Raw genomic sequence first — 13,968 nt, forward strand, 5'->3', positions numbered from 1 at the left:
CCAGCTAGATGAATAACTGATATGGAACTAGTTCAAGATTTACCTAGCCTATACTTTATAACAAAGAGAGAGATTTTTCATCATATGTAACTTTTCTTAACATAAATTGTCTACTATCAAGGGCATAAGTTCCCACTTGCACAGTAAGTCTACACTTCTGTTGCATGAGGTAGCTATTAGTACAGATGGAGAAACTGAGGCACATATGGCAAAATGATTTGCCCAATGTCATACAAGAAGCTGGTGGCACAAGCAAAGTTAAGCCTGAATTGTCAGAATTCATGTTTAGTTTTTAGGCAACAATGGTGCCAAAACTTTTTATAACATTCTTCACAAGTGGCCAGCTTAGGGTTCAAAGTAAGGAACTGTAGCCACTCATTGTCAAACAAAAACTATCAACTAAAAATCAAAATAGTTACAATAGGAGAAAGCATCCCACAAGCTGAAGTTAAATATATAGCCTAGGCCAGGGGTAGGCAACCTTGGCTCTTTTATGACTTGTAGACTTCAACTCCCAGAATTCCTGAGCCAGCATAGCTCAGGAATTCTGGGAGTTGAAGTCTACGAGATGAGTTACAGTTTTTTCAGATCTTTTTAAAAACCAAATATCACAGCAGCTGAAATAAAAGAAAGTGAGAAATAGACCCAATCATAGAACAATATGGGAATAAGAGATCGATGCACGTTGCTTGCCTTACATCGCTAACCGATTTGTATCAAAACTTTAGACTCCTAATCAGAAGATTAGGTTAAAAAAGGATGTGCAGTTAACAACCTTTTTCATGCAAAATATTGCCAAAATCTCTGCAGAGAATGCAGAATTCTATGTCTGCTTTTTTTCATTGAATTATACCACTTTCTAATTGCAACCCCAACCTTCTGTAATTTTGAAGATGTGTTTTTCCATGATTGGGTTAGATCAGGGGTAGTCAACCTTGGCTCTTTTGTGACTCGTGGACTTCAACTCCCAGAATTCCTGAGCCAGCACAGCTGGCTCAGGAATTCTGGGAGTTGAAGTCCACGAGTCACAAAAGAGCCAAGGTTGACTACCCCTGGGTTAGATCAAAGTATCACAGTGCCCCAATTCTTCCACTATCAGAGCCTCCTCACTACCGTACACCCCACTGGTGAATCTGCCCTGATGTAACCCTGCATTCATTTACCCATCCAAAATAGCTGACTTCAGGAGCTGTAAAATAGGCAACTTTGAAACTCAAGGCTCTTTATATCTCAACAGAAATCATTATAGTAGAATGCATGCTTTATATGACATTGGCAAGTTCATTATTTGTGAGGAATCAATCCCCCAGAGTGAAGGGGGGAGTCGAGGGGGGCAAATGATAAAAGGTGTAGTACAAACTTTGCCCCTTTTATATATGAGCTGTACTACAAATATGTAAGGGGCAGGGCTTGCATTGTGATGTCAAAACCCACAATATTGTCAACTTTAAAAAAATGAAGGCTTCCTGCAGATAGCCTAGAATCCCCCACGCCTACAATATTCAGACTCAAAAGAAGTTTCATATGCATACGGAAAAGGAGAAAAAAAGGGGAAGAGGAGAAGGAGGACAAGGGGGAGGAGAAGAAGAAAGAAGGAGGAGGAGGAGGAGGAGGAGGAGGGGAAGGAGAAGGAGGAGGAGAAGAAGGAGAAGAAGGAAGTCCAGCATAGGAATGTCCAACCGTGGCAACTTTAAGACTTGTGGCTTCAACTGGCAGAATTCAAACTGGGGAATTCTGAGAGTTGAAGTTCACAAGTCTTAAAGTTGCCAAGGTTGGACACCCCTGGTTTAGAGCACTGAGAGAGAAAAACAATATATCGTGTGGCAAGAGTGCTGGTGCAGGGTCATTTTTACATAATTTCCTGCTCTGCAACAGTGTATAAACACTGATGTCTACTTTTGCAAATTATCATAGTATTCTTGAAAATCAAGAACAGAGGCTTAGATGTATCGCATTGCTTGTTGCAGTTTAACAAGGACTACAAGAAACCCCAGAAAAAGAGTCAGCAACTCTGTGTAGCTCAGCCACATGCAGCTATAAAAAAAAGGGGGGCTCCCCAATACCAGTTCTGTAGTGGGCCAAGAAATGTGATATGGCCTCAGCACCAACTTCCTACTTTACCTGTCTTGAAAGTGCATTCTTAGTGCAAGAAGTAGAACTGAAGCAAAAAGGAGCTTACCAGCCCCTTGTGGATTTCATGCTAGGACCAAAATTCTTGCTTGAGTTCATATGCTGTAGATTTACGTGTTCTGAGTCCTGCTCTGCAAAGCGGCACTGTGCTGTCCTGATTCTGACCTTCAACATCCATGTCCAGCAGTGTCCGTTCCTCTTCAGGCAGTCTGACATGAAAAGAAAGCAGCGCGGACTGCTCTTCAACTGTGCTGCTACTGCTGGCAAAGCAGGAATCCATGTTACTGGGAGTTTCAGTACTGGAGCTATTAGCAGAGGATTCACCCCTAACCTTACTTGGGGATGCAAACCACCAGGGATCAACTCGCTGCCTGTTAGCTGAAGGGCGTGGCCTAGGTAGGAATTCCAAGGTCTTGGGTCTCTCCAACAAGGAATCCTGTTGAGCACTATAACGCCTGGGGGTTGGAGGGAAGATGAGGTTGGGATCTGGCAGTCGAGGGACTTCATTTGGACCCTGACTTGGACTGGGTGTTTTTATTATACCTATTCTCTCACCAGGAAAAAAAAATCACAAACAGAAGAAAGGAAGGGGGAGAGAGAGAGAGAAGAAAGAGAAACCAAACAGTTAGACAGCACTGATGAAATGAGGCATTGGGATCATTTAGTATATAAAGGCTGTATTAGACAGAGGGAGGATTCAGTTCACATAGGAGCTGCGGTGACTGTTAACGCTGATCCCAGCAAATCTGTATGGCAAATTCAAGTACAAGAATAGAGTGACCAGTTATATGGTCGCCATATATGCAACATGCAGTTTTATGTATCTTTTTGCTGGAATTATCTTTCCAATATGGACAACTTCGCACTAAACTCTAAAACCAAATTTTATAGATGGTAAAGACAGAGAACAGCACATCTATACTGAAAAAGAAAGGTTTCCATTACTGCTTTAGATAGAATGGAAGACTACTTTTATCCTTCCTTGCTTTAGAACTGCTGGGAACATTAGCCACTGCTTTAATAAAAGCAACCTAAAACAAAAAAAACCCACAATAAAATAGTAACATTTTCTCATTAATTCTTATTGTGTCTAGATACTGCATCTAGATTTCAGGGTAGCACAGAGTTTTTATGATTAGAAGGTGGAACCTTTGCTCAAAAGCTCATTTTTTTACCAGTAATTTCACAGTTCAAATGGGGCTTCCTCCAAACAAAAATGCAGTGTCTATCTGTAATTAGCCTATGAGTCTCTTGAAGTTTAAATTGTTCTTTAACTATATTTGAAAACTGACACAGCTTTTTAAGAGTATGCATTGATTATCCTTGTTATTAGCATTTATTTGCATACTATATACATCAAAATTCAGCAGGATACAAGCTATGTAAATAATAGTGATTCTATCATGCACTATTGAGAATCCTGAACAGGTGCACAATAGGACTGTGAAAACTCAAAAAGGAAAAAAAATGCTTTGGAAAGGCTCTCACTTTGTACCAAGTGGCAACATCTTAAATCAGGTATGTCTTTTCCCAGGACTGCTTTGCAGCTGCAGAGAACAGGTCCTGGGAAATGGCGTTATTAGTTTGAGACACAGCCAACAGGTGCCACGTGAGTGCCCCATGTCTGCTGAAATACCTTCTTCTCTTGGAAACCAAAGTGCTACACTTCATATTGTATGTATGTAGTATATAGCATATTGACTTAAACCTCTTAAAAAAGACAACAAAGAAATGGAAGAGATTTATTTCGAGTCTCTTTCAGTTATAGATACAGGACTTTTTCCCCCCTAAATTGATTATATCCAGACCATTTATAAAAAAAAGTTTGTGAACTCTTTTAAAAAAAAGCTATTTCTTTTCAACTGCAACTGTAATTAATTTAAAAATTATATATTTAAAATAGTATTAATAGTGAAGTCTATAGCATTTTTATTTTTCCTTTAAATAGGGAAATTAGAGAACTTTCCCCCATCTTACTAATATACCCAAAATAACTTCAGAATAACCAAGTTATGGTATCAGTTTTATGCAATAAAATGACAAACTTATAGCTATATATTTCAAATGGAAAAAGTAGTATTTTGTGAGAAAATGAAAATTTCATTTTATCGTAACCCTTATGTTTATTGTAATATGCATTTTAATATATCTTAAGAAAATGGACAAAACTAGGGTGACATGGTATTATTTGCAAGGGCATGGTTAGAAACCTTTAAATATCTAAGTATCTATATCTGCAGCCTTAAAAACTGTAAGTTAAAATACTGTCATTTTCAGTGCTGGGACAGAATTATTTATTATTATTAAGGTTGGGTGCACAATCTGCCAGATGCTTAGAGTGGATTTGGCATTTTTATCCACCTATAAGTTCTTCCCAAGACCTGAGATAGGCAGTTGTTTTTAGATGGTGTTAAAGGTATTCTCATAGTATGGAAGCTGTTTAAACTAAAGCTGTTTTTTTGGAGTTGACTGGTGTGATTTTGCCAATATCATTGGCATTCAAGTGATGCTCCAGATGCTTTGGGATTGTACCCAAGGCACCCTTTACTTTTGTTAACAATATGGTATACTAGTTTCAGTACATCTTTTTCACTGTTCTTCAGATACTCTTCCAATGCTCTTTTTCCTTCTTCAACTATTAGGTGTATTTGCGAGAGTCCATGCCCACCTATTTTCCTTGGTAAATAAGAGTCTGTCAACATTGCTGTGTGAATGAAGGGCATGAGTCATTGTCATTATTTTTCTGATCTTCCTATCCAGGGCTTATATCTAATGACTGGAACTTCCCAGGTGTTAATTGACTTGATGACATTTCCTCCACTAAGTTTGGACTTTAAGATCTTCTCCACTCTCATGATGTATTCACTTCTAACCTTCTTCTTGAGTTCAATTGGCTTGATGTTCTCAGCTTGAAGGATGCCTAGGTATTTGTAGTGATCTTCTTCATCCAGATGCCTGAAATTATTTCCATGAGGCATCTTGATTCCTTCAGTTTTCACTATTTCCCCCGTTGATGGTAAGGGTAGTACATTTATCCAGGCAATGGCAATATCTTGGCTGTATATACTGACAGTGTTTAGCAGCAATTCTATTTCAGATGGTGTTTTTCCATATAGCTTCAGATCGTCCATGTAGAGGAGGTGGGATAGCTTGGCAGATGCTTTTGATGTCCGATAGCCATAGGCAGACTTGTTTAGCAGTGTTTACAGAGGAATCAATGAAGTGACAAATAGTAGTTGTGAGAGTGATCTTTTTGAAAGATTTCTCTGTTAATATTTACCTCTCCTAGTCTATAACTCCTGCCAAGGAATTGTGTCTTCCATGGTGATATTGATCTTAGCATAACGTTTCTGATGTTTCTATTGGCTCCTGTCAATAGAATAGGCACTTATCTAATCATGTGGCAGGGAGTCAAATGCTTTCTTATGATCAATCCATGCTACATTCAGGTTGGACTTCCTTCTCTTGCAGTTTTCCAAAAATTGCAGACTTTCCTTCTCTTGCAGTTTTCCAAAAACCACCTTGTCAATTAGGAATTGATCTTTTGTTCCTTTTGTTTGTGATAGTTTACATTCTACTCAGATGGAAAGGGTTTGTTTTCAAATAGATGCTGTTGGATTGCATCAGCTACCAAACCAGTTAGCAATTTCAAAGTTGTTGGTAGGCAGGTAATTGGCCTGTAATTGCTTGGTGCTGTCCCTTTTGCTGAATCTTTCATTATCAGGTAGGTTTTGCTGAATTGTAACTAATCTTCAATTTCACCTCCTGGCAGTATGTTATTAAACTGCCTGGCAATGTGTAGGTGCAGACCAGTCAGCTATTTCAACCAAAACCCATGCAGTTCACCTTCACCTGGTGCTCACCAATTCTTGGTCTTCCTTGCCCTTTTCTGTATCATTTCTGCTCTTATTGCAAGTTCTTTCATTTCAGCTTTTTTTCTTTCCACCTTCTTTACCCAAGCGGCATTCTTGTTATTTCTTTAGGGTGTCCCATAAGCTGCACCCAGAATTGTAATGTTTCTTTTTCATCAGGTGTTGACTGGTTCATTGCAGTCTCTCCATTGATGGATTGGTAGAAACCTTTATTATTTGACTATAGTGTGTACAATTTAATTATTTATTTATATCCCACCTTCATCAATTTTATAACGAACTTAAAGCTGCAAACATGAGCCTCCTATCTGCTGATCTTCTTGGCTATGGTTATTATTTGCTGCTTTTATTATTTTCAGTGACTTCTTGATTTTCCTTATTTCTAGGTGATATATCTTGATTAGGCATTCTTTGGCTTTCTCATTCTTAAGCTTCTTTTCTTTCACCTGTTCTAGCTTGCTTGCATCTGATTTTAGCACACTGACCTTATTTTCTAACCTGATCTTCCATTTTACTGGGTTTTTAATAGCTTTTTTCTTGTTGATTTTGCATTTAAGGTATTGAGTTAAAACTACAGCTGTGTTGTACATCAGTTGGTTTGTTTCTTGCAGTGAACTGGTGCTTATATTTAATATACAGTATTGGCATTTTTTAAATACTTGTGGTAGCTGCTTCTTGGAACAAGCTTTAATGTGGCCAACTTTGTTGTTTTTGTGCTGCCCAACTACTTAGTTACTCTTTATTTCAGTTCCTCTTGTTTTATTTTTAGCTAGAGGGCTTTATTATTATTATTCTATGGAGAGAACAAATCTTTGCTAAATTCATCAACCATAATATATCCCAAGAAATCAAACAGTTTTGGGATTTTTATAATGTAGTTGTGCCAAAGAATGAAATAGCTTCCTTGAGATTTAACGAAACTGTGGGTCGCTCCAGGAAGTCTAATATTTGTTATTTGCTTTTAAGATAATGTGTTGTCTTAATTAAAAGCAGGGAACATCTTTCTGCTGCTATAAAATATATGCACATTCATTCATTCATCTGAGTAATTAGTGCCACTCGTTAGTCATATTAGCTCAGTTTGGTTAATTCACAAGAGAATTTTATCTTTTGGTAGGATGTAGAATTCAGCAAAATAAAGAAGCAACCTTGAGTAGAAGAAAACATTGGGAACACTAAAGAAAAGATGAAGTAATAGAACAGTAGTTGTAGGGTTTCTTTCTAAAGCATAGAAAGAAACCCTACAACTACTGTTCTAAAGCATAGAAAAATGTGTGCAAGAAGTAAAATCATGCTAAAACAGCGGTTCTCAACCTGTGGGTCGCGACCCCTTTGGGGGTCGAACAACCCTTTCACAGGGGTTGCCTAAGACCATCAGAAAACACATATTTCCGATGGTCTTAGGAACCGAGACCCCACTCCTCTATCCGTCTCTGCACGGCTTCGAGCTGGGGGCCGTTGCAGCGCCAGATTCGTTTCCGTCGAGCATCGGAGGCTGCGCTGCTTTGCGGCCCTTTCCGCGGAGGAAGCTGAACTAAGCACTGCCGGCGCTGTCGCCCTCTTGGCTCTCTCTCTCTCTCACCCTCTCTCTGGAGCCGGGCAGGTCAGGCGAGGACAGGTGAGGCGCGCCAAGCCCCGGGCGCGGTGGGTGAGTGGGCGGCATCGGTGCGTGTTTGGAGAGCCCTTAGGGTTGGGGGTCACCACAACATGAGGAACTGTATTAAAGGGTCGGAGCATTAGGAAGGTTGAGAACCACTGTGCTAAAAGGAAGCTAAATAGGAAGGGAAGTTAGAACCAGAAGCTACAATAAAAAGATAAACCTGCTAGTATGAGGAAAGATGAAAAGAAGTTGGATAAAGGTTTCCTTCTTTCCTTCAGCACCTATGAGAGTCTTCTCTACTGATCAAATTGTCTGTACAAAAATAGCTTATTTTTGTCCTTCAATCTTATTTCAGAATCAACAACTATTGCAGAAATGCAGTGGCAAGGACATTTATGCTCTCACTTTGTATGGAATATAAAAATGAAGAAGGAAAACCTACCTGTTCCCAGCACTCCTGATGGAGAATTACTGGAAGAATCTCCATTAGGAACGAGATCAGCCAGTTTTATGGCACCATCCGAGGGAGTGCGCCTATGCTTCTGCTGCTGAGCTTCACAGGAAAGAGTCACATGTGTAGGTGTCAAAGACTGGTTGGGATTCCGTTTGAATCTCTCAACTCGGATATTAACTAGTGGGTTACTAACTACTGGCAAGGGAGCCTTCACTGTCACAGGACTAACAGGCATCTCATATACCACAATTTCATCACTGTCTGAATGAAGTAAAGAACGGGTGGAGTTACATTCAGAAATTGAAGACAAAGAGAGTAGAGTCAGAGAACTGGATGGTTCGCCTAACAAGGATGTGGGTTCCTCTTTCCTGAAGATCTTCCTTGAAGGTGGGCTTGTACTCCTCCGAGACAGACCAGCCCGTTGGAAGATGTTTTCACGTTTCTTTTTTTCTTCCTTGGACATGTCCTGATCTTCCTGGGTTAGCAGCTGGCACTTGCCAGCTTCCAAAAGATCAAAACCAAGGCCAGCAGCAGCCAACACAGCCCCACAGCCTAGAAAGGCCAATTGACATTGTTTATACTGGGAGCCCCCACGTTTGAGGCTGTTGGTGGGAGTGACCTGAGGAGTGCTTGTGGAAGAGTTCACTGGAGTAGTCTCTTCATTAGGATCACTAGAGTGGGTATCCCAGTCGTCATTCTTCTGAAATGGGATGCAGAGGTATGCTTGGTTAAATCCAGGGGATTGCTGCATCTTGCTCTCTGTATCATTCAAAGAATCATTGTCTTCGTTGTCTGAAATACAGATGCATACCCACAAAACCTTTTTAACATCTACTGTATATAATAAATACATATTGGTTAACTTTGCCACTGTGTGTATCTTGAAACATGGTAAAACAATAGAAATCTGAATTTTGAATAGAGTGCAAAATATCGGAACTCTGTTCATTCAAGGAAGTACTTCAAAAGGCTACTTTTGATTTGACAAATCCTCTATTCTTTCTTATGCAACTATATTGACTCACATATCTTTTAAAAGACAACAGTTCTAAGAAAGCTGTATTTTGTAGGTGATTATCTAGGACAGAGGTGCTATTCAACTGTTATAGATAAGGCTGAATTCCCTGCAATGATCAATTACGTTAATTGATCCAGTTGGCTGAGGGGGGCCTAGGAACACACTCAACCGGTTGTTTTCACTATATTTCCTGGAAAGAAACAATAATAATGAGCTGTATGTTTGTAAACTCCAGACTTGATTTAAAATTATATGTATAGGATTGTTACTAAAATACAGACTTTAAGCTGCAAAAGGGAATTAACCTCTGAAATCGCATGCTCTTAAAAAGTTTCATTGGCTATTAGTTTAATTTATGTGCACAAATCAGAGATTTTTCTTAAAAGCCAATAGGATGTTTTGAATCATTTGTTCTATATTAAGAGCTTTGCTTAATTTTTTTCCCAAGGACCCCAAATTTCTAATAAGTGTGANAACCAAAGAGAGAAGCAACCTAGAACTAAGGAGAAACTTCCTGACAGTTAGAACAATTAACCAGTGGAACAACCTGCCTCCAGAAGCGGTGAATGCGCCAACACTGGAAGTTTTTAAGAAGAAACTGGACAGCCATTTGTCCGAAATGGTATAGGGTTTCCTGCCTGAGCAGGAGGTTGGACTAGATGACCTCTGAGGTTCCTTCCAACTTTATCATTATTATTATTATAATCAAGGAACTACCAAGGAGAAAATCTCACCCCTACCAGCTTTGGAAGGACAAGCTACTGTATATAAATAGGAGGCAAACATGACTAACATGGATGATGTTATCTAGTCAAGTAATGAAATATCTGCAAGAAAACAATCACACTCAAAAATACCAAGGACTCCACAAATCATGTTAGTTGAGAATCTGAATGATTTGTAACAAAAGATATGATACAGTGAAAGCCATGGAACTGAAAATTAATATATCAAAGATCAATACAACTTTGTTGACAAGGAAAATGAACAAAATAATGTAAATGCTTTTCATAAAGAAGCGCACTTATGGTTACTAACAAGATTTAAAAAATAAAGTAGTTAAGAAGGTAATTTAAAATATTTTGAAAACACAATTAAAATGCAAATTAACATCTGAATAATTGCACCCATCTACTTGAGCAGCCAAATCAGCTTACATGTCAAAAGTGACTGACATTCCACAGTAATCATAAAACTACTCACTAAAGGATGGCAGAAAACAGTTCAGTCTTTCCTCTAGTTTCCTAGAATATTATCTATAAAGGTTCAGCAAAATCTCAGTCGACTCATTTAAAGTTACTACAGCTTCTTATAAATAATGCTAAATACAAATATATCTGACGGGGCATAAGGAAATACGCAAATGATGAATGCAACACTGTACCACTATAACACTACTGTAGCCTTTTGTTTGCATCTCACGACACGGCTCTGTGGAATGAGGTTTCCTCTGAGATCTGGGTAGCTCCCATTCTGGCGGCATTCAAGAGGGTCTCAAAAACCTGCCTGGCTTCTAGGCATTGGGCTAGGATAGTTGGAAACCCTAGTGCAGGAGTCCCCAACCCCCAGTCCATGGACTGTACTGCGCCACAGCATGCCAGCAACCGGGCCGCACAAATAAGCAAAGCCTCATCTGTGGGATGCAGGCAGCACACAAAACCACACCCGCTCCAGTCCACAGAAAAACCTCTTTCCAGGTAACAAGTCCCTGGTGCCCAAAAGGTTGGGGACCTCTGCCTTAGTGGGTGTAAGATGTATTTGTTTTGTTGACCTGGTCTTCCATACGTTGTTATGTGCTTTGGGAAATTGGTTGTTTTTTTATTGCAAGCTGCCCAAAGTTGGTAGGAGTCAAGAAAGGTCCAACTTAAATAAAATAAAATAAAATAAAATAATTTGCACACACATATAAAAGGAGTAGAGCCTGAGTCATGACTATTTTCACCATTTTTATCGAAGTACCTGATCTTGGCTCCTCCACTGATATAATGCAGATACTTTGCGTGGAATGAATGAATAAAATATAGAGATATATTATAATATATAATATATAATATTATATATTTTATATATATAATAATAATAATATATTATATTATATATAATATAGAGATATAGTCATGTGTTACTACCGCTCATCGTTTAATGAGCAGAAAGACATCTCTTTTCTTTCCACTGTCTATTCATCACATTTCTGTATACTTCAGCCTCACTTGAGCACTAGTTAGTTTCTTCCTGAGTAACAAAAGTATAGGGCAGGTTTACTTTTAAAGGCAATCTCAAGTTATTACCATTTTTTAAAATGACCATTGAAATTACAATGACCTCAGAAAACATGACTTGTACTTATGATTTGTACCTGCACTTATATCATTGCACCACCCCCTCAGTCACATGATCACACTTTGTGAACTTTTTGTGCCGACTGTCAGCAAAAAAAATGCACTTTTGTTTAATGACTGTGTGATTTGCTTAACAATCACAGTAAAAATTATTGTAAAATCAGGTCTGACTTGATTTAAGACCACAACAATTTACAATGAAAATGCAGGTCCCAGTGTGGCCATAAATTGAAGACTACCACTCCTGAAAACATTATTTTTCCAGCCTGATAGATAGGATTATTCTAACACTTTCCCAAAGCTTACAAAAATTAGGAAAAGAAACAGTGATTGCCTAGCAATCATTTCCACAAAATTGGAGATACCAAGAAAAGGTCATAAAACAGGTCTTCTTCACTTTATGCTTTTTTCAGAACAGTGTTGCATTCTCTAAGTAGCTCCTGCCTTCCGCCTATTAAAATCATCAAGAATATTGTATTCGAAAAAGACTATTCAAACTTTGCTTGTGGAATAGTTCATGTGATTGCATGAATAATAATAATAATAATAATAATAATAATAATAATAATAATAATAATAATAATAATAATAATAATAATAATAATAATAATAATAATAATAATAATAATAATAATAATAATTTAATNTACAGACTTTAAGCTGCAAAAGGGAATTAACCTCTGAAATCGCATGCTCTTAAAAAGTTTCATTGGCTATTAGTTTAATTTATGTGCACAAATCAGAGATTTTTCTTAAAAGCCAATAGGATGTTTTGAATCATTTGTTCTATATTAAGAGCTTTGCTTAATTTTTTTCCCAAGGACCCCAAATTTCTAATAAGTGTGACAGTTCTGGGGGAATGGGGAAGCTAAATATGTCCCAACTTGGCCAGTGAAGTAAACAGACTGCTAAGTGGAGTCTTTAAAAAAAAAAGTCATTAGAAAGAGATATTTGAGAGGGTTTTGATTCTTTATCACAAATGGTGAAATAAAGCAAAATAAATAAAAATTAAAAAAAAATAAAAATAAAGCTATATATTTAATTTAACATATACTTTACCCATCTCTACTAGGCTTGCAAATCCGGGAAAAGGGACTATTGTTCGCTGGAATTTTCCAAGGTTTGGAGCACTAGATGACCACTGTCTAGCGCCATCTGCCAGGGACTTTAGGCTAAAATATAGAGAAGAAAAACTAAATAAATGCAGCAGCTTGCTTGCTTTTGTCCATTTTGACACTCTATAGATTAAACATTAAAATTACTTGACACTCTATAGATTATACATTAAAAATGAAATTCACCCCAGTTATCTATTTAAACATATGAGATTTTCCTTAGCATAAGCCAGTGATGGCGAACCTTTTAGAGACCGAGTGCCCAAACTGCAATCCAAAACCCACTTATGCATCGTCGGGTGCCGGGTAGGCGTGGTCCTTTGGCTGGGCGTGGCTGCGGTGGTAACGGCAGACTGGGTGGGACTAAAAAGTTCAATCAATCAATTCCAACTTTGCAAGATCTTTTTTTTTCTGCGAGAAGTTGAAATTGACTGATTGAACCTTTTCTTTTTTTGCACACGGTGGCGGAGGCCTAAAACAAAAAGGTTTTATAAAACCCAGCTGAAGGCCTAGGACTGGGGTGACAGCGCGAGTGCCCACAGAGAGGGCTCTGAGTGCCGCCTCTGGCACCCATGCCATAGGTTCGCCACCACTGGCATAAGCCCTGACACAATACAATACAATACAATACAATACAATACAATACAATACAATACAATACAATACAATACAATACAATACAATACAATACATAGATACAACCTCAACATAATTAATTTGTTAATAAAATCCAATCTGATTTTTATTTCAGTCAACCATCATTGATTATGATGATGATACTGATAACGATATTGGTTATTCAGGATTTTGGAATGCCTAAACAAATTAAAAAGTCAAATCTGCCTGAGGCGAAAAAAAGAATGGCAGTAAGCTAAAAGTGAGAAAGAAATATTGCTATGTGTTTGCATGCATAGGGAAAGAATATGATAAAGTGAAGAGGCTTAAATTCTGGGGGTAAAATTGTGAATGTGACATTTAAGGTCCATACCCAGATAAGCAGGGATTAACACCAGATAAGCAATCAAGCAAAAAGCAATACTCTAAACCAGTGGTGGCGAACCTATGGCACGATTGCCAGAGGCGGCACTCAGAGCCCTCTCTGTGGGCACGCCCGCCGTCGCCCCAGTCCTAGGCCTTCAGCTGGGTTTTATAAAACCTTTTCGCTTTAGGCCTCCACCGCCATGTGCAAAAAAAAAAAAAAAAAGGTTCAATCAATCAGTCAATTTCAACTCCTCGCGGGGAAAAAAAAGATCTCGCAAAGTTGGAATTGATTGATTGAACTTTTTAGCCCCACCCAGTCTGCCTTTACCACCGCAGCCACGCCCACCCCATGAGCCACACCCACCCAATGGGCCATACCCACCCGGCACCCGATGATGCATAAGTGGGTTTTGGGTTGCAGTTTGGGCACTCAGTCTCTAAAAGGTTCGCCATCATTGC

At 38.6% G+C, this 13,968-nt stretch overlaps 1 protein-coding gene across 1 annotated transcript in view; it reads right to left on the bottom strand.

The window, feature by feature from the left end:
- Positions 1-2,200: 2,200 nt before the first annotated feature.
- Positions 2,201-13,968, bottom strand: part of MAP3K9 (mitogen-activated protein kinase kinase kinase 9) — a 39,262-nt gene continuing 27,494 nt past the window's right edge. Inside the window, exons 9-11 of the mRNA XM_015823521.2 lie at positions 12,473-12,585; positions 8,045-8,848; positions 2,201-2,673 (exon numbers count right to left, since the gene is read on the bottom strand). Of these exons, the coding sequence (XP_015679007.1) occupies positions 2,201-2,673; positions 8,045-8,848; positions 12,473-12,585 (1,390 nt within the window). The remainder of the gene's footprint in view (positions 2,674-8,044; positions 8,849-12,472; positions 12,586-13,968) is intronic.

This window comes from Protobothrops mucrosquamatus, unplaced genomic scaffold (assembly GCF_001527695.2).
Source record: "Protobothrops mucrosquamatus isolate PMUCROS unplaced genomic scaffold, P.Mucros_1.0 scaffold1897, whole genome shotgun sequence".
NCBI lineage: Eukaryota > Metazoa > Chordata > Lepidosauria > Squamata > Viperidae > Protobothrops > Protobothrops mucrosquamatus.